The sequence below is a fragment of the Phyllobates terribilis genome, unplaced genomic scaffold (assembly GCF_046119375.1).
Source record: "Phyllobates terribilis strain yellow unplaced genomic scaffold, ASM4611937v1 Scaffold_136__1_contigs__length_4911898, whole genome shotgun sequence".
Taxonomy (NCBI): Eukaryota; Metazoa; Chordata; class Amphibia; order Anura; family Dendrobatidae; genus Phyllobates; species Phyllobates terribilis.
Window position 1 is genome coordinate 901860 of NW_027362896.1, and position 19702 is coordinate 921561.

Here is a 19702-nt window from a genome sequence, read left to right on the forward strand (position 1 = left end):
TAGGGTACAGCTTGCTCCAATATCAGGGGAAAATCGTTTGTCTCTTCTATGCTGGCAATATCTAGTGACATAATTCTGCAAAGGGTGCTTGGTTTTAAACCTGGGGTCATGGTGACGGTGCCATCAGGATGATATTCGATATGTGCTTGTAATTGAGACAATACATCGTTTCCCAAAAGGTTACATTGGCCTCGGGGCGATACCATGAGCTGGCTATGTACAGTAGCTCCTTGAATTTGTTGGGGAATTTTTTTAGTGACAGGGAGCAGGATAGACGGGGAATTGAAAGGGGTAGCAATGACATGATGTGAAAAATCAGTGTCAGTGTATGGCCAATCACCTTGCGTAATTACTGAATTGTCGGCCCCCGCATCTACTTGGAAATCGATTTCATGTCCCCCTGGTAGGTTCACCTGCACTATACAACTGGGAGTTGGGGGTAAGGAGATGAGGGGGTTCATGTGCAAGCTACCCTCATCCTATGGGGGCGTTGTTTGGTTGGCTGGAGGACCCGTACTCTGAGCATCTGGATACGGGTTGGTCCTACAGTCTTTTCTAAAATGTCCTGGCTTTCTACATCCGTAACATAGTCTCTGTCCCCCTCCTGCAGTCCGTCCTCTGCCTCTGTTGTTTCTGGGGGTCGTCTCTACTATGTGTATTCTGGCAGCTCTTTTTGCCTGTATTATGTCATGCTGTGCCCCCTGAGCTATCCTGGCCAAATCCTCTGCCTTCACTGATCTTCACTCTGGTCTACTTGCTTTTACCTTTTCTGCAATCTCTTTCTTTAGTCCGTTCATGAAAGCACTTGCTAATACCCTCTCACTAGTCTTATTTTCAGGAATGAACCCCATTTCTGACCAAGTCTTCCTTAGAGCCCAAAAGTAGTCTTTGGGGTCCTCTTCCTTACCCTGAACTCGGTCTTCTAGTGTAACCTGCCTTTCTCCCTGCCTGTCTTTACATGCTTTTACCAATGCTGTTGTGAACAGGACTCTGGCCGCTGCATTATTGGGTTCTGCGTCTTCAGGTCCGGTCCTATTGTTATACCGTTTGTACGTTTCGTCTGTCAACCTATCATAGCGGGCTTCATCTGCCAATTTTCCCTTAATTACCCCTTGTAAATCCAACCTAGTTGCATTGCACGTATCCTGTATGGTTCTTATCATTCTGGCAAAACCCATCGGGAACTGGGACAGATCTGGCAACTGGGAAATCAACGCCAATTGTGATGAGGGACTCCATGGTCTATACATTAACATTATACGGGCTTCTTGACCTGGAACAACTGCGTCCCCTACTGCTGCTGCGCCTGGTGCTCCTGGCACAACTACAGTCCTCATTGGGAATAGTCTAGCTGGGTGGGGTCTTGGTCCTCCGCATTCCACACAGATATCTACAGTCAAAGGATGCTGCTGTCCACATCTGGTGCAAACCCAGCAATTGGGTTCCTGGGAATTCTGGTACTGGGGTGGGGGGGACGTCGAGGGCAGATAGGGAGGAAAATCTGTCATTCCGGTTTTTGTCAGTCTGTAACATCCGTTTCCTAATTCTTCAATTCTTCCTTTAAAATGAGCGCATGCATTCATCCATACATCCACTGTCTCGAACAGACCCTTATCTTTCAGCCATCCATGATAGGAGTTAAAGAAGGATTTCCATTTCTCTCCGTTCATCTCTCCATTTTCATTCATTCCCGCCTTACACAATATTTTGTCAATTCCAATCAGTGCCTGTTTCCCTTCTCTGCGTACTACTAAGTCTTTGGCTGTAATGCCTTCTTTGGCATTTTGGTTCCCCATTCTTTCGGTTCTCCTCACTCAGAGTAGACTCCTCAATCACTTAGACAATGGGCCACAAAGATTTCTGAACCACGCCACTACTTGCCCTCTAGGACTTATACGCCAACCAGAAAAACAGACCAAAAACACAGATCCCGAGACACACCCACAACACAATCATCGGATCCATGCTGTCATTCTTAAGTTTTTCCCAAAGGATAGAAAGCAGGACTGACAATTTATCTGAGGGGATTCTACTGGTTCAAAGGGACCTGAGCCAGACAACAATCTGTGAATTACCTGGGAGCCGACCGCTCGGGGGTGAGGGAGTCTCTTCTATGTAGTGATATAATTTAGGTAGAATATAACAGTTATTCTTACCTCAGCGCTGTATATATCACCAACAGAGAGCTTCGCTCGTCCCACGTCTCGGACTGGTCGAGCACCCCTGGGCAGATTAACTCAGGTCCCTGTTCGGGTGCCAGCTGGTCATCACTGCTTTCTGGTTCTTCTATCCTTTAGTATACAGGCCCGGAGAGAATAAGACACAAGACAGGTAGTATGCGTCAACAGACTCTAACTTTATTACAAAGCATAGGGTTTATATACACCCTGGAGGCAGAAACGGATTTACTATATATGGTCCGATCATTCAATTTAGCTATGCAAACAAAAAACTGGTTTCTGTTCTCGTGATGCCTATGCTTGTGTTGAAACATTTAATCAGACACATTCTGATGACTAGCAAGGACACGTTAGTTTCTATTGATACAAGGAATGAACATTTAGCAGTTGTTGTTGACCTAAGGTAACCGTCAGACTTATATAGCATAGATTGGGTCTTTGACTTGAGGGACCTCATCTTCTGCTATAACATTCATCAGAACCCTTAAGAATGTCATACATGTATTTTCCAGGGAAATGGAGAGTTTGGAGTATTTTCATTTTTTAACTAATCGATTGGGTAGAATACAATTTTTTGGCTGATTTGGACTGTCATATATGGAGTTATGCAGATCAAAGGCAGGGGGGCATCGGATCACTGCCTGCACCACCCGCTTTGAACAGTTCATTGAAGCAGGTTATCTGATGGAGAGCAGACATGGAGTCTTTATACAGAGTAATGAACAGGTAGCTGTCACTGTTGGATAACTATTTGGACCATCAGATGTGTCCCTGTATGGCTCCACTGGCACATGGGTATTAAATGCAGAGGCTGGGGCTTTCATCTTGTGCAGTCACTCTGTCTGTGCTGCCCAGCTGGGAGAATGTAGAACAATATTTTAAGGTTTTTTATATTATAATTCTAGTTTTACAGAATCCATGAATATATCCTTGATCGGGGAGCAGATTCACACCTTTGGGTAAAATTGCAAAAGTTTTGGTAACTGGCAATCCACAGGAGCGCAATATCTCCCTGAATTATGAATAGATAACTTTCATGTGTGATATGTATAGATGACGGCCATATTGTTTCTATGGAATGTTCCTTGGAAAAAATATGACCCACATCAGAAATGAGAACAAAAACTGGATTAGAATCAAATCTTATAAGCCGTCTCCTTCTTACCTCAGCGGAAAGGGGAGTGAAGGGTCTGATGAGACCTATTATAATATCTCTTCTACCATATATCAAGGTCAGATCCCGAAGAACCACAAGCGTATGATCTTTCAGTACCACAACCTTTTCGGTGGCATCTTCCCCGCAAAGAAATCTCATGGTCCAGTCATATAAGGTTTATTCATTCTTTTTATTAGACTGTTTGTATTATGTATGACTTCATGTTATTGGTTGATTTGTAACTTTTTTAAGCACTGTGTTACTTTTCTATATTAAATCTAACATTTAATATGTTTGTTTTTCGTTGCTTTAACGAACCCACGATCTCGGAGAGAGAAAATATCTTGGTTGTGTTACCAGGTAGCCAGAGTGAAAGTAGTGAACTGCTCAGGAGCTTGGGAAAGCTGGATGTGCATATGTCCCAGTGTGTTGCCAAGTAAAGGCGACTTGCTGGCGTTGTAAAACCGCAACTGGTGGCAGTAAATGGTGCCGAAGGCGGTAGCCGTGGGAAAAATGCTGGTTCTCCACGCCCTGGCACCTCACAAACAAGCAGTGTCCCAGTCCATATGTAGTGTGCTGTGAACTTTGCTTTGCAATCACTTGTAGGCCAGAGGTTTCCGCTGTATCCACGTCCTTAGGTCCAGGATTGGTGGCAGCGTTAGTGGTTTTCATCAAAAGGACTAACGGAAAATTCGCTCATTACTATTTCCTAATCATCATTTAGTGCTAAAAATTGTTTCTCTTCTAAAACTGTGACTTTAATTTGACTATAACTGTTGGATATTTTTTCTTGTAAAATTTGTCAAAATTATTTTAATAAACAAGGAAATTACTATATCCCTACATGAGTTTTTAGATGATGAAGAAGATATGATTCCCGAGAATAACGTTTCCCGTATTCTTAACATTAGAATGGTTTCTCCCCTGTATGAGATCTCTGATGTTCAACAAGTTTTGAATTCAAACTATAACATTTCCCACATTCTGAACATGAATATGGCTTCTCTCCTGTGTGAGTTCTCTGATGTTTAAGAAGACTTGATTTGTGTTTAAAATATTTCCCGCATTCTGGACACAAATATGGCTTCTCCCCTGTGTGAATTCTCTGATGTTTACGAAGATCCGGTTTCTGGATAAAACGTTTCCCACATTCTGAACATGAATATGGCTTTTCTCCAGTGTGAATTCTTTGATGTTTATGAAGATCTGATTTGTAGTTAAAATATTTCCCGCATTCTGGACATGAAAAAGGCTTCTCTCCTGTGTGAATTCTTTGATGTATAACAAGAAACCTTTTCTGTGTAAAACATTTCCCACATTCTGGACATGAATATGGCTTCTCTCCTGTGTGAATTCTTTGATGTTTATGAAGATCTGGTTTCTGCCTAAAACATTTCCCACATTCTGAACACGAATATGGCTTCTCCCCTGTGTGAATTCTTTGATGTGTAAGCAAATTTGACGTATGGTAAAAACATTTCCCACATTCTGAACATGAATATGGCTTCTCTCCTGTGTGAATTCGTTGATGCATAAGGAAATGTGATTTCTGGTTGAAACATTTCCCACATTCTGGACATGAATATGGCTTCTCTCCTGTGTGAATTCTTTGATGTTTAAGAAGGTCTTGTCTCTGGATAAAACATTTCCCACATTCTGAACATGAAAACGGCTTTTCTCCTGTGTGAATTCTCTGATGTGTCAGCAATTTAGATTTATGTTCAAAACATTTCCCACATTCTGAACAGGAAAATGGTTTCTTCCCTGTGGGAATTATTTGATGTTCGACATCCCTTCTCTGACTTTCATTTTGCTTAACAGTCTGTGATGAATCCAAATAGATGACGGATTGAAAAGGCTCAGATGACTGATTTTTGCTCTGAAGGGCTGGAGGTATAGCTGGATTAATGGCACGCTTTTCATAGGTATCTGGTTTGACACCACAGTCATCTGCGAAGAATAAAACTGATTTTATTATTTTTCAATATCAATGCCTTATATTTAATAACATTTCTCTATACATAATTCTATACAAATCAAAGTATAATGAAACTATGAACCAAGACAGTGGTGAGCCACCTGTGCACAAATCCCATGGTACTGAACCCCTATCATACAATCGACGAACATAATACATACACACAGGGGCGTGACCTGGCCATGAAGCAGAGCAGATGCACTTAGAGAGAGCTCGTGCTTTCCAGAGCCCTTACAGCAAAGCGTTAGCCAGCACAAGCAGATACCAGCCTCTACATGAGAAGGAAATCCGGTCTCCGCTCCCAGGCACCACGGGAGCTCATCTCTGGATCCACTGACCCTGGCATCACCCGGTATTTATCAGTCTCAGGCAGCGCGGGTAAACAGACCACACGTGCAGATATGGCTGCTGCTTTGGGAGGACCCAGTGTGCAGAGCAGGAGGGGAGCAAGTTTACCTGCTGCTGAAGCCAGATTATCACATGGAGGCCGCACTCCGGGGAGACAGACACAGGGAAAGTGGGAGGCAGTCCAAGTGGGATCCGGTGTTAGAGACAGTAGCAATGCAGGCATGCAGAGAGGGAAGAGCTCTGGGTCCCACCCCTCCCCCTCCAAGTCAGCTTCAGCAGCTACTCAGTTAACCTATTCCTCTACCCCAACTGAATCTCTGAGGAGTGCAGGAGCTACAAGCAGCACTGTTCTGGGACCCCTTGGATCTGAAGCTGGCGTAACTGAGAATAGCAGTATGATTACCCAGGATGGCCCTGGGACCCTTATTAACTTTGCAAACCTCGAGGATCCCTCGCTCTTGACTATGAACGCTGGGGAATTACGGGCCCATTTAAGTGCCATCCCCACTAAGACCGATATGGAGGGTTATATACAGCGATTGGAGGCTGTATGCAGGGGGGAAATTTGCTCCCTCAAAGAGGATGTTTCTAATATAAACTCTGTGGTCACTGCATTTGAAGCTAAAGTGGATGAACTATCTACCCAGCTCCACACCCAGCAGCATCTTTTGGATCAGCACTCCCAGAATTTTGATCTAGTTCTGGATATGCTAGAAGACTCCGAAAACAGAAATCGGAGAAACAACATTAGACTCCGAGGTCTCCCGGAGTCGGTGGCTCCACGGGACCTGAACTCAGCCCTACAGCACCTTTTCAACTCATTGCTGAGTAGATCCACGGAAGAACATCTCGAGCTGGACAGAACTCACCGATCCTTGGCCCCAAACACCCTGACTCATCTAGACCTAGAGATTTCATTTGCAGGATCCACTTCTTCCAAATTAAGGAAGACATTATGCGTAAAGCTAGAGAGAACGATGCCATAGACCTTAATGGCACAAATATTCAACTTCTAGCGGACCTCTCCCCTATAACCCTGGCTAAAAGAAGGGCTCTGCGACCTCTTTTGGAGGCTCTGCGTGCGAAGAACATTACTTACAAGTGGGGATACCCCTTTCTGCTTCATGCTTGTGGAGACACTGGCACGGTGACCCTAAGATCACCATTGGATCTTCTGGATTTCTCATAGTCTCTGGGGTTGCCACCAGTCACCCTGGGAGAGTGGCCCCGTTTATCCTCTTTTGGGTTCGGAGGAGCAAAGAGAGGTGGGAGAGAGACAATGGGAACTGTGAGGAAGAGGAGAAGATACCCACGCAGTGACTCCACTGGTCCCTCTGGTGACTCCTGAGCCTTAGGAGTCTGTCCTATCGTAGTCACTCGCTCTCTCCACTGTCTCTTTCCTCATGTCGGAGTTTATTAATTTTAATATTAGTAGATTTCTTATGGGGGGATTTGCAGTCCTTGGGTGGAACCTCACTATGCATTGCATTGGCTTATTATCTCTAGAAAATAGTCCACAGGAATTTCCACCACCTTTTAGTTGCCTCTGGTTTTATGTAGTGTTAAGGGGAATTTTGATGAGTCTGGGGCACTGGATTTGTTTAGTTGCATAAATTAATTAACATGTATAACTAATTTGCTGTGGGGGCCTGGCTGATTGCGCGTGTTTTAGGGTACAGTCACCTCCCAAGTTAGGGTGTGTCTTTGACACTACTTACAGAGATTTCTCTGTTTAATCTTAGTCCATAGGTGTAGCTACCTGTGGTCTAATAAGACGGAATTTCTTTCTCCGTCTGAACCTTTTATACATATTCTGTCCTTTCTAATCTTCCTACTGAATTTTCTCTCATATCTTCTTTCTTAAGGGCTTACTCTTCTACACCCAATACCTCTTCCCCTCACACCACCACTCGGTCCCACCACTGATTCTTGTATTAATCTACGATGTCCACTTTGAAACTTTGTTCTCTGAACATTAGAGGGTTTAATACCCCAGAAAAACGCTCACAGGTACTTTACCATATGCGTAAGAAACGGGTTCATATATTACTTCTTCAGGAGACACACTTTAGGTCAGATCGGATACCGTCACTCAACCATAAATTTTACTCACATTGGTTCCACAGCGGCAACCCAGACTCAAAATCTAAAGGGGTCAGTATTGCCCTACACAAGTCGCTACAGGCTCAAGTACTTGCCTCTAAACCTGATACGCAAGGAAGGTATTTGTTTCTAAAGATTAAAATTATCAGAGATGTATTTACCATCGCTAACTTTTATCTCCCTAACCAGGATCAGATTAGAACTTGTAAAGCATACTTACGCGACCTTACAGCATTCGCCGAGGGTGCGGTAATGGTCGGAGGAGACCCCAATTTCACGCTGGATCGGGTCCTGGACTCATCTACGGGTAGGTCGGCCGTCCCCCCATCCCAGTTGGAGAGCCTGAGAGCTAAACTAACGGAATCTAGATTGGTCGATGTCTGGAGACTGACCCACCCCTCCACACGTGACTATACTTTTTACTCCGCGGTACATGATTCATATAGCAGAATAGATTATTTTATAATTAGTCACAGACTGCTCTCGTTTCACCCGTTGACACAAATTGACCCAATGATTTGTCAGACCATGCCCCAGTCTTACTATCCTTGACATTACCAGAACTCTCATCGAGCGAGTGGACTTGGTCCTTGCACCCGCACTTCTTAAAAATCCCACTTGCCAAGAGGCAATCAGGACAGCAATCTCAGATTTCTCCAATATTCATAAAGATGACCCCACAGCTTTGCCATTTCAGTGGGAGGCCCTAAAGGGAGTCATACGGGGTGTACTCAACCAACAAGGGGCACGATTGAAGAAGGATAGGGCTTCTGCCATTACTAATCTGCTGACGCGTATTCAGGCTTTAGAGTTGGATCACAAAAGATCACATAATCCACAGGTCATGATTGATCTGCTGAAAGCTACAATTGACTTGAGCTCATTGCTAGATACAGCAACAGCGAGACAGAGAGACCGCTTCCGTAGATATCTATATGAATACTCAGACAAGCCTGGTAGAGCTTTAGCATGATTTTTGCATCCTCGAATTCCTACTACTTATATACCTATCATTAAATCTAAATCAGGTAAATCTCTTTATTCCCCTCTGGAGATTGTAGACTCATTTAGGGATTATTACAACTCCCTTTACAACCTTAGGGGACCTTTGGCAGACATGGCCGTGTCCGACTTCCAGGAAAGAGTGGATGATTATGTAAATTGCACTCCGATTCCCCCTCTGCCATTTGAGGACGTGGTGGCCCTTGAGACCCCGTTCTCAGAACAGGAGGTACTGGATACGGTCAAGTCTTTGGCAAATGGCAGAAGCCCCGGCCCGGATGGATTCCCGGCTAATTTTTATAAGTTATTTGCACCAAATTTAATATCATTTATGACGAAGCTCTTCAATTCCATCTCTGAGAATTGCCATTTTGCCCCTCAAACCTTAGCTGCCACGATTGTCGGTATTCCCAATCCAGGAAAGGACCCCTTGGTATGCGCAAATTATCGGCCTATCTCCCTAATTAACGTAGATGTAAAAGTATATGCCAAAGCAATTGCAAACAGATTAAGCTCTCTACTTCCTATCTCTATTCATGGAGATCAGGCTGGATTTGTACACCGCAGAGAGGCTAAAGATAATACTATAAAAACATTGCTCCTTACCTCCCATATGCGTAAACATAAGATCCCAGAATGTCTATTATCTATTGACGCAGAAGAGGCGTTTGATCGCTTGGGGTGGAGCTTTCTGAGATCTGCCTTGACACAACTTGGGTTGGGTCCGGACATGCTAGGTAGGATTATGGCACTATATCGAGGTCCCACAGCCCGACTTAAAGTTAATGGTATTTTCTCATCCCCTTTTCATATAGCTAATGGCACAAGACAGGGGTGCCCTCTTTCTCCCTTACTCTACATCATTGCAATGGAATATGAGAGAAAGAATTAGAACAGAGTACTAAGTTGCTTATTATGATTAAATATCTAATATATAAACCATACATCCCCTTGAGAAAGGCAATAGCGCCAAAACGCGCGTCGGGGAATCACACAGCGTACTGGTGTCACGTTATAAAGGTAATTAGATTCCACTTTATATTTATATCTAGGAAGGAGAGGGAGATTATTATATATAAGTGGTCATTTGATATGACAATTTCTGATATTGGGACGATTTTTCCTTTTCCCCGTATATGTATTTTTCTATGTGATAATGAGTGGAGAAATGGGGATATCAGTGAGATATACACCGGCAACCTGTGGTGATCTGCTGTAATATATATATTTTTTTAAGTATGTTTTAATCAAATTCACGTATTGGTTGCATATTTGTGTCACTCCAGATACTGTTTAAACATTAATGTCTAATAAAATATTTTCTACTTTTCATATAATGGGCCTTAGACTCGTTGTTTCTGCTTCGGCATCCCTTGAAATCATTGCAATGGAGCATCTAGCGGTAGCACTGAGGAATGCATCAGATATCAGAGGCGTCAATGTTGGTCAGAATCATTTTAAATTATCCATCTATGCAGATGACCTTTTGATTTATATCACTAATCCGATCATTGCTTTCCCAGTGCTGATGAGAGTTCCAACGGTTTGGAGAAGTATCTAATTTTAAAGTTAACTTTTCCAAGACAGAGGCCCTAAATATATCTCTCCCTGACGATTTAGTTCGGAGACTTCAAACTTCCTTCCCATTTAAATGGGAGGATAAAGCAATAAAGTACCTGGGAGTTTGGATTCCCAGAGATAGGGTAGACCTGTTTTCATTGAACTATGTCCCACTTTTAAACAAAACGTTTTTTGGATCTTAAAAAATAGAGTAGACCTCAGCTTTCATGGTTCGGCCGTATAAACGTTATTAAAATGGATATTCTCCCTCGTTTCCTTTATCTTTTTCAAACTGCCCCAATAGCAATACCTGATTATTTTTTTAATCGTTTACAATCTGCTATCAATAGTTTTGTTTGGGACGCTCGTAGACCCCGAATTAGGCTCTCGGTTTTGACTAGATCCAAGACACAGGGGGGCACAGGTCTCCCTAATTTCAAACGATACTATCAAGCTATTCTCTTGTCTAGATTGGTTGACTGGAGATATAATGACCTGCACAAACAATGGGTGACTATAGAAAAACTTCTCTCCCCTGGCTCTCTATATTGGGCGCCATGGTGTGGTGCCAATTCTAGGCCCCCGATCTCAGACTTTCCACCACTTATGCAGATAGTGCTGAGATTTTGGGATAGAAATGGGGGGAAACTGAAACTTAGTAATACACCGTGCAGATTAAGCCCCTTCTTCGACAACATTGATTTCCCCCAGTGGTGGATAGGACTACGTTTTTATGTTGGAGGTCTGATGACCGGGTGAGATTGGGACAGGTGGCGGACAGGCTCTCCGATGTGGGGGAGTTAGGGGACATATGCCGTAGCAGGCCACGGTCTTGGTTTGAATTCACCCAGTTGAAGGACTTCCTCTCAGGTATTTCTTTTAACAGATCGACCCGATTTGACTCGAGTCCTTGATGTTGTCTACAGAGGGCCCTACCCACACAGTCTCCTTGCTTTATAATTTGATCCTGGAAACTGTATTTATTGACACTCCTAGCTTTATTACAGCATGGGAGAGAGACTTGCAGACTACCCTCTCTGAAGCTGACTGCCTGAAGATCTTTACCCTTACTCACAAGATCTCTGTCTCTTGCAGATCACAAGAGAAAAATTATAAAATTTGAACACGCTGGTATAGGTGTCCTGTGCTTCTCCATAAATTCAATCCTGCAATCCCGAATACATGCTGGAGATGCGACAATGAGGAGGGGTCTATGCTTCATATATGGTGGTCTTGTAGGCTTCTACGTCCATTTTGGGGTGCGGTTTTTAATACCTTTCGCTTGATGACGGGTGTCCACTGTGAAGCATCCCCTCAAATTGCCCTCCTTTCATTGATTCCTGGGTCTATAACAACCATAAAGAAGGGAATTCTGAGGTTCTGCTTAGTGGCGGCCAAAACAATTATCCCCCGATACTGGAGAGCGGTGAGGGTTCCATCTGCGGTTGAGTGAGTGTCCGAAATGGATAGATTGGGCCGCATGGAGTCGATGATGGCTCAAGATAGAAACTCTGTGACCGTTCAGGGCCGAACATGGTTCCTTTGGGAGACATTCAAGGTGAGCTTAGAGTTTCGGGACTGGTTAAGTGAGTCCTCATAACCTCCATATAAAGTAATATGGCTTTTTGTATTTTTATGTGTTCTCAATTGCGTTCTAATAAATTGTATTTTTAATCTCTATATTGTCTCACATTTCTCCATATACAATCATACCCGAAAGTGTTGGCGCCCTTGAAATTATTCCAGAAAATGAAGTATTTCTCCTGTTTTGTTATACACACGCTTATTTCTGTTCTGGGTACTGGAACAACACAAAAATAAAAAGAGAGAAAAAAAAAAAGTCCAAAAATAGGCCAGACAAAATTGTTGGCACCTTGTTGCCAAAATCCACTTTCTGCCAAGACTGTATGTATTATATAAGACGGTGATGTTAACAGCAGACGCTAAAGTAGGGACTAATGCAGGGGTCTCAAACTCGGCTGGGTATATGGGCCGCACACGGAAAAAAAATTAATTTGGGGGGCCGCATTCTTTGCAGGACAAAGTGACATTTTTAGTGAAACCATTTTTTTTTCTATACACCTTTTGAACATTTTTGCGGTTTTATTTTTTATAGCTTGGGTCGTTATGGATGTGGCGATAATAAAACGTGCACTTTTATGGTTTACTTTAGTTTAGATATAAAGCAGCATTTTTAGTGGCAAAATATTTTTTCATGCTTTATTTTGAAGTTTTTCTGCCAAAATCTTGTAGTAATGTGCCCCAACCTGGTCTGCATCTTGTAATGTCCCCCATCTTTGTCCCCGTCTTGTCGTAATATTCCATACTGGGCCCCATATTGTGGTAATGTCACATACCGGTCCCCATATTGTAGATATGTCCTCATCTTGTAGTAATGCCCCATCCTGGTCCCCATCTTGTAGTAATGCCCCATCCTGGTCCCCATCTTGTTGTAATGTCCCCATCTTCTAGGAATGTCCCCATCCTGGTCCCCCTCTTGTAGTAATATCCCCAGCCTGGTCCCCATGTTTTAGGACTGTTCCCAGCCTGGTCCCCATGTTTTAGGACTGTCCCCAGCCTGGTCCCCATGTTTTAGGACTGTCCCCAGCCTGGTCCCCATGTTTTAGGACTGTCCCCAGCCTGGTCCCTAAGTTTAGGACTGTCCCCAGCCTGGTCCCCATGTTTTAGGACTGTCCCCAGCCTGGTCCCCATCTTTTAGGACTGTCCCCAGCCTGGTCCCCATGTTTTAGGACTGTTCCCAGCCTGGTCCCCATGTTTTAGGACTGTCCCCAGCCTGGTCCCCATGTTTTAGGACTGTCCCCAGCCTGGTCCCCATCTTTTAGGACTGTCCCCAGCCTGGTCCCCATCTTTTAGGACTGTCCCCAGCCTGGTCCCTAAGTTTAGGACTGTCCCCAGCCTGGTCCCCATCTTTTAGGACTGTCCCCAGCCTGGTCCCCATCTTTTAGGACTGTCCCCAGCCTGGTCCCCATCTTGGAGGACTGTCCCTTGTGCCGTTCTACACATACAAGAGAAAAAAAAAAAGATTCTTCTCACCTGTCCTCCGTTCCCTCAGCGTCCTTTCTGCACCTGTGGCCCGCAGGCACCATAGCCCCCGATCGTGGTCCGGTCCAGGAGCTGCCGACAGCTGCGCTTCAGTTCAGTATATTGCCACGGAGAGACCGGCTCTCTGCACAGCAATACCAGTGTCAGCCGCCGGCCTATCAGAGGCCAGCAGCTGACATCTGCGCGTGTCAGTGACGTCATACGCTGCTGCGCTGGGACGCAGATGTCAGATGCTGGCCTCTGATAGGCCGGCGGCTGACACTGGTATTGCTGTGCAGAGAGCCGGTCTCTGCACGGCAATATACTGAACTGAAGCGCAGCTGCCGGCAGCTCCTGGACCGGGCCGCGATCGGGGTCTATGGTGCATGCCGGCCGCATGAAGCAGCCTGAAGGGCTGCATGCGGTCCGCGTGTTTGAGACCCCTGGACTAATGGATTGCGCTGGTGGAGATGCTGCACTAAATCCACAGGGTCACATAGTTCATTGTGTATGTGCCAAATTAACAAAACTGTTATTGCTAATTTTTAGGTAAGCTCTTACCTGGTTTTGACTAGATTATTACCGGACCCTACTTCTAAATAGAGATGAGCAAACCTTTCAAGGTTCGGTTCAGAACGGCGAACGTCCCGATGCTCGCCGAACAGGAAAAGTGCCATCAATTGACCCAGAATACAAATAGTATAATTGCACAGCATGGATGCATGGGACAGGGCTTGGGACAGGGCTTGGGACGAGGCTTGGGACAGGGCTTGGGACAGGGCTTGGGACAGGGCATGGGACAGGGCATGGGACAGGGCTTGGGACAGGGCATGGGACAGGGCTTGGGACAGGGCATGGGACAGGGCATGGGACAGGGCATGGGACAGGGCATGGGACAGGGCTTGGGACAGGGCATGGGACAGGGCTTGGGACAGGGCTTGGGACAGGGCTTGGGACAGGGCTTGGGACAGGGCATGGGACAGGGCTTGGGACAGGGCATGGGACAGGGCATGGGACAGGGCATGGGACAGGGCATGGGACAGGGCATGGGACAGGGCTTGGGACAGGGATTGGAGCAGCATTTCTAGCTTAAACATTGATCAGTAGCACGTGGATGAGTGACAGGTGTAGGCCTGGTGCTCTGAGAGCCCTGCCAAATTCAGGTAACACACATGAAGGAGACCCAACTTGGAGTCCAAACATTTCCAAAAATTAGGCGCTGACACCAGGAAAAGTGTCATTAATTGACCTACAGTAGAAATTTTATAATGGCACAGCAGCAGCCAGTCATGGGCCATGCATGAGGTATCAGGGTCTAGGCCAGCATTTACAGCTTTGAATTTAAGTTCAATTTAAGATGAGGTGGCTGAGGGAACGGTGTAGGCCTGCTGTGCTGGGAGCCCTGATACCACATGCAACAGCGTGTAGCATCGGCGTCTCTGCCCCCTGCCAGGCAGAGACGCCGCCCCCCTTACCGCCGCGTTCCTAGTCCGGCGTCTTCCGGCCACCCTGCTGCTGCTGGTGCACGCAGCTTTCTGGCCACTGTGCTTAGGGCGCGCGCTCCCTCCCTCTTAAAGGGGCCGCGCGTGCCGTCCTAAAAGTCACAGACCAATGGCCAGAGGACTTTCCCTATTTAAAGCACCTCCTCCAATATGGAGGTGTCCGTGCAAGGTTGTTGCTCTGTGTTTTTACTGTTGCTTCAGCCCTCAGGTCCTTCTGTAAGTCAGTCCTGTCCGCCAGTCTGTTCTTCAGTCCAGCCCGCCAGTCTGTCTACAGTCCAGCCCGCCAGTCTGTCTACAGTCCAGCCCGCCAGTCTGTCTACAGTCCAGCCCGCCAGTCTGTCTACAGTCCAGCCCGCCAGTCTGTCTACAGTCCAGCCCGCCAGTCTGTCTACAGTCCAGCCCGCCAGTCTGTCTACAGTCCAGCCCGCCAGTCTGTCTACAGTCCAGCCCGCCAGTCTGTCTACAGTCCAGCCCGCCAGTCTGTCTACAGTCCAGCCCGCCAGTCTGTCTACAGTCCAGCCCGCCAGTCTGTCTACAGTCCAGCCCGCCAGTCTGTCTACAGTCCAGCCCGCCAGTCTGTCTACAGTCCAGCCCGCCAGTCTGTCTACAGTCCAGCCCGCCAGTCTGTCTACAGTCCAGCCCGCCAGTCTGTCTACAGTCCAGCCCGCCAGTCTGTCTACAGTCCAGCCCGCCAGTCTGTCTACAGTCCAGCCCGCCAGTCTGTCTATGGGCTCTGCCCACCTGCTTACCTGGAAGCACCTGTCAGTTACCTGCCGTGTCCGCCAGCCTGCTTATGTGGCGCCCCTGAGGGTTCGGTCGCCACAGAGGTACTGAATCTCACCCAAAGGTGTGGTACCTCACTCTCAGGTAAGGAAGGAGTACAGCCCGGGACCCTAACACCTGCATCCAACACTACAATACTCCAGATCAGCTGGAAGGGCAAGATGTGTCGCGCTTCCTGCTGAGCCCTGTCCCTGATTGGAGTGGGGGGAACCAAAGTAGTGGGAACCATTTAGTGGGTGTGGGTGGAGGAAGTAAATCAGGGGAGCATTGGAAGAAGTGATATAAAAAGAGGGTTGAACATTCTAGAGGGAGTTAAGACAGTTCTTCAGTGAGAGGAAGAGTTGGGAGCAGGAGCTCTGCAGGAGCTCTGCTCTGGAGAAGGGCCTGAGGAGAGGCCCTGGACAGACTGAGGAGGAGAGGAGCAGGAGAAAGGCTCCAGGAACGTAGAAGGGACCCCAGGGGTACGGGAAGTGCTGGAGGCCACCCGTACGCCCGAATCTGCCAGGCGGTGGAGGGGTCAGGTCGCACAGAGGGGATCGGTCCCTAAACTAGCAGAGTTCTTCAAGTCTCAACTAGGAAACCGGAGGCTGTAGTGTTTCAGGTACTGCAGCCACAATCCACATTAGTCTCACCAAGAAGGTAACCATAGAGGACCCAGGGGACAGAGAAGACGTCGCCCGACAAGGTCTGCGGTCACTGGATTGGGACACTAGGTGTGAGGTGTAGGGAGATGGCTAGGAGGAATACACAGAAGGGGGTCCTGCTATGTACTCTGGATGTACCTGAGGGTTGGCTGAACCCCTGCCTGGTGAACGCAGCGCGACGTGGGAGGCTGTAAGCTGTACAGTGCAACCTGAGGAATTTGACAACTGTGAGTAAAACCCTGAAGACGGCACCCCACTGTCATCTGTCAGTTATTGCTGCTGCGCCATCACCTCCTGCACTACACCGCAACAGCATTAACATCTACACTGCCCTGGAGCTAAGCTCTACCTGTGGAGAGCTAAACCAACTCTGCTGCATTTACACCAGCTCCAGAGGACCTGCTCCGCAGCGGCGGCTCCATATAGCCGCATACCACAGGTGGCGTCACAAACTATACATAAAGACTACAAATCCCCTGTAAATATTCCCCTTTTGACTGACCACCCTGGGTCATGGACCGGGTCACCGCCACTGTGACATCTCCCCTAGCAACGACCGGCCCGGCACCGAGTACCCCACGGCCCAGGGGGCGCGTCACTTACCTGGAAGCACCTGCCAGTAACCAGTTGTGCCTGACAGCCTGCCTACCCGGAGCACCCATCTGGCTATCTGCCGAATCAGCCTGCTTATCCGCTGTACCGGTCTGTTCCTGCCATCTGACCCTTGGGAGTCACCTGCTCTAATACAAGGTAGGTCCCAGTGTGGCACCTGGTCCCCATGCTCGGTCCCTCCCTGGTTCACGGAGTCGACTGAGCCGCCGTGCGACCTTGGTCAGGCGGAGTAGGTACTTAGTCACACCCCTCTGGTCCCTCCTTGCACCGCAGCACAAAGGTTCCACCACCCGGACACGTAACACAGCGCAAGCTGCTTTTCTGCTCAGCCACACTCAGGTGGCACAAATATCAGTTTTGTAGGCTACTATTGGTAGAAAAATTTAAGGATAGTAACACAGGTTGTTGACTGAAAGTAAGTGCAGGCCTGCCGGTCTGGGAGCCCTCCGGCTACAGGCAACACACATGAAGGAGACCCAACCACAAGTCTCCACATTTCTAAAAATTATTGCCATACACCACTAAAGTGGCATCAATTTCACCATAGTAGAAATAGTATAATGGGGCTCTGACACCCCTTCCACTACAGGCAACCCAGCAGATGGAGACCCAACTTGGAGTCTCCACATTTCAAAAAATTGGTAGTAACATCAGCAGCAGTAGCAACAGAAGGCACAGAAGGCACGACAAAGGTGTCACAGGCTGCAATAATGCGAGATCAATGCAGCACACTATAAACTACACCATTGCCTAGCCTGCACTGTCTGCGATTGGGGTGCAAAAGTCATTGGAGATCCATGACTTGTTCATCTTGATGAAGGTTAGGGGGTCTACACTTTCATGGGAAAGCCAGCTGCGCTTATCCGTCATGACACCACCAGCAGCGCTGAAGACACGTTCTGAGAGAACGCTGGCTGCCGGGCATGACAAAACCTCCAAGGCGTGACAAGTGAGCTCAGGCCACTCTTCCATTTTTGAAGACCAAAATGCAAAAGGGTCCAATCCCCTCTTATGGCATTGATATTGAGCTTGAGATACTCCTGCACCATCCTCTCCTGTTGTTCATTATGCGTCAGACTTGTACTCTGTTCTGCTGGTGAACAAACTGGTCTAAAAAATGTGTGAAACAACTCACAGAAATTGCTTGTGCCACTTACCCCTGCTGCTGCTAATGTTTTTGCATTGACAACTTGACGTTCCCAGGATTGGAAGTCTAGAACTGCGATGCACATTGTGTGCCTCACTGCTGTCTTGGGGAAAAGTACTCTTAAGATTGTCTACAAGTGTGTTTCAATACTCCAGCATGCATGCGTCCCTTTCTAGAGGAAAAAGCATCTGGCAAAATTTACTCTTGTATCGTGGATCTAACGGAGTGGCAATGTCAGGATTTCTGTTCCCCTTCTACAGTTTGACCACTAGTGGCCGCTATTGTTCACTTTAATATTGTGTTCACTCCTTACCACAGGAGACTGCTGTTGTGTTCTGCAATTGCCCTTTACCAAGATGGCAGATTCTGAATCTATGGAATCCATCTTGTTTCCTGTTTGGGCCTATTTAAAGCCGCATGGATATCTCACTCATTACTTGAGTAGTGTGTCTAGTTGTTAGCCTAGTTTCAGTCTCCAGCTCTTGAACATTCTTACCCAGACTGTTCTATTCACCCTGGATTGTATCCTGCAAACTCCTTGCTATCTCCAATAACTTTTACTACCACTTGCTGTTCCTGCTGGTGCTCCTTTGGCCACTGGTTTCCAGCAGTACTTCGCCAGTATCGTAACAAGCAACCCAGTAGTCAGCATTATTTCTAAGCCTATCAATACCGCCATCATGTTGCAGATAGTGCAGCAAGAAAGTGCTCATGTGTCGGGCGCTTCCATGAGGTCCAAGTCCATGATGTGTTGCTTCCTCTGTCCCCTCCCGCCAACCACGGACAACAGAGGGGGGATCATTATCCTCTTCATCTCCTGACTGTTGTGTGCCCATCAACATTTCCTCCTCATCCTCCTCCATTTGTTCCTCGGCTCCTGCACCTTCACTAACAGTTTGTCTGGTATCATGAGACCCCTCGATCACTGTAATCCACCCTCCCATGGCACCAGCCTGTGCGATGACAGTCTGGAACTTAGAAAGATTGTTATCCTTTACGCATCCTCCTCTGCTTCCTCCGGGACCACCACCTCCTCCTGCAGACTATTCAATGTGTGCTTCAGCATGTAGATGACAAGAATAGTGATGCTGATGACGGCATAGTCAGCACTAACCATTTCGAAACTGTGCAGAAGGGTGCAGAGGTCCTTCCTCTGTGCCAACTCCCCAAGCGTGATTAGCACCACGTCCGTACTGCGTTGGCCCAGGCTATGCAAAATTACATACTTCACCAGGGCTTGTCGCAACATGTGCACAGTGGAATTCCATCATATCGGCACATTGCACATCAACCGGTTAACCAGTAAGCCGAAAGACCCCTGTAATTATGCAAGTCGATGACCCGTGGGGTGCGAACTGCAAAAGTGAGAACACATTGACGTGCTTTCTGCAGCAGCACATCTAGGCTGGGATATTGGAGAAGAAATTGCTTTACCACCAGGTTGAGGACATGAGCCAGGCACGGCAAATGTGTGAAGTTGCACTGGCGTAGGGTTGCCAACAGGTTCACACCGTTATCACACACGGCCTTTCCTGGCTCCAAGGACAGTGGAGACAGCGATTGCTCAGACTCGGCCTGGATAGCTGTCCACAACTCTTGAGCTGTGTGACTGCGGTCTCCAAGGCATATTAATTTAAACACTGCC

General features: G+C 46.9%; 1 protein-coding gene across 1 annotated transcript in view; it reads right to left on the reverse strand.

Annotated features, from left to right (window-relative positions):
- Positions 1-2422: 2422 nt before the first annotated feature.
- LOC141204940 (uncharacterized) overlaps positions 2423-19702 on the reverse strand; it is a 231570-nt gene continuing 214290 nt past the window's right edge. Inside the window, 1 exon segment of the mRNA XM_073663980.1 lies at positions 2423-5286. Within this exon segment, the coding sequence (XP_073520081.1) occupies positions 4169-5286 (1118 nt within the window). The 3' untranslated portion in view covers positions 2423-4168.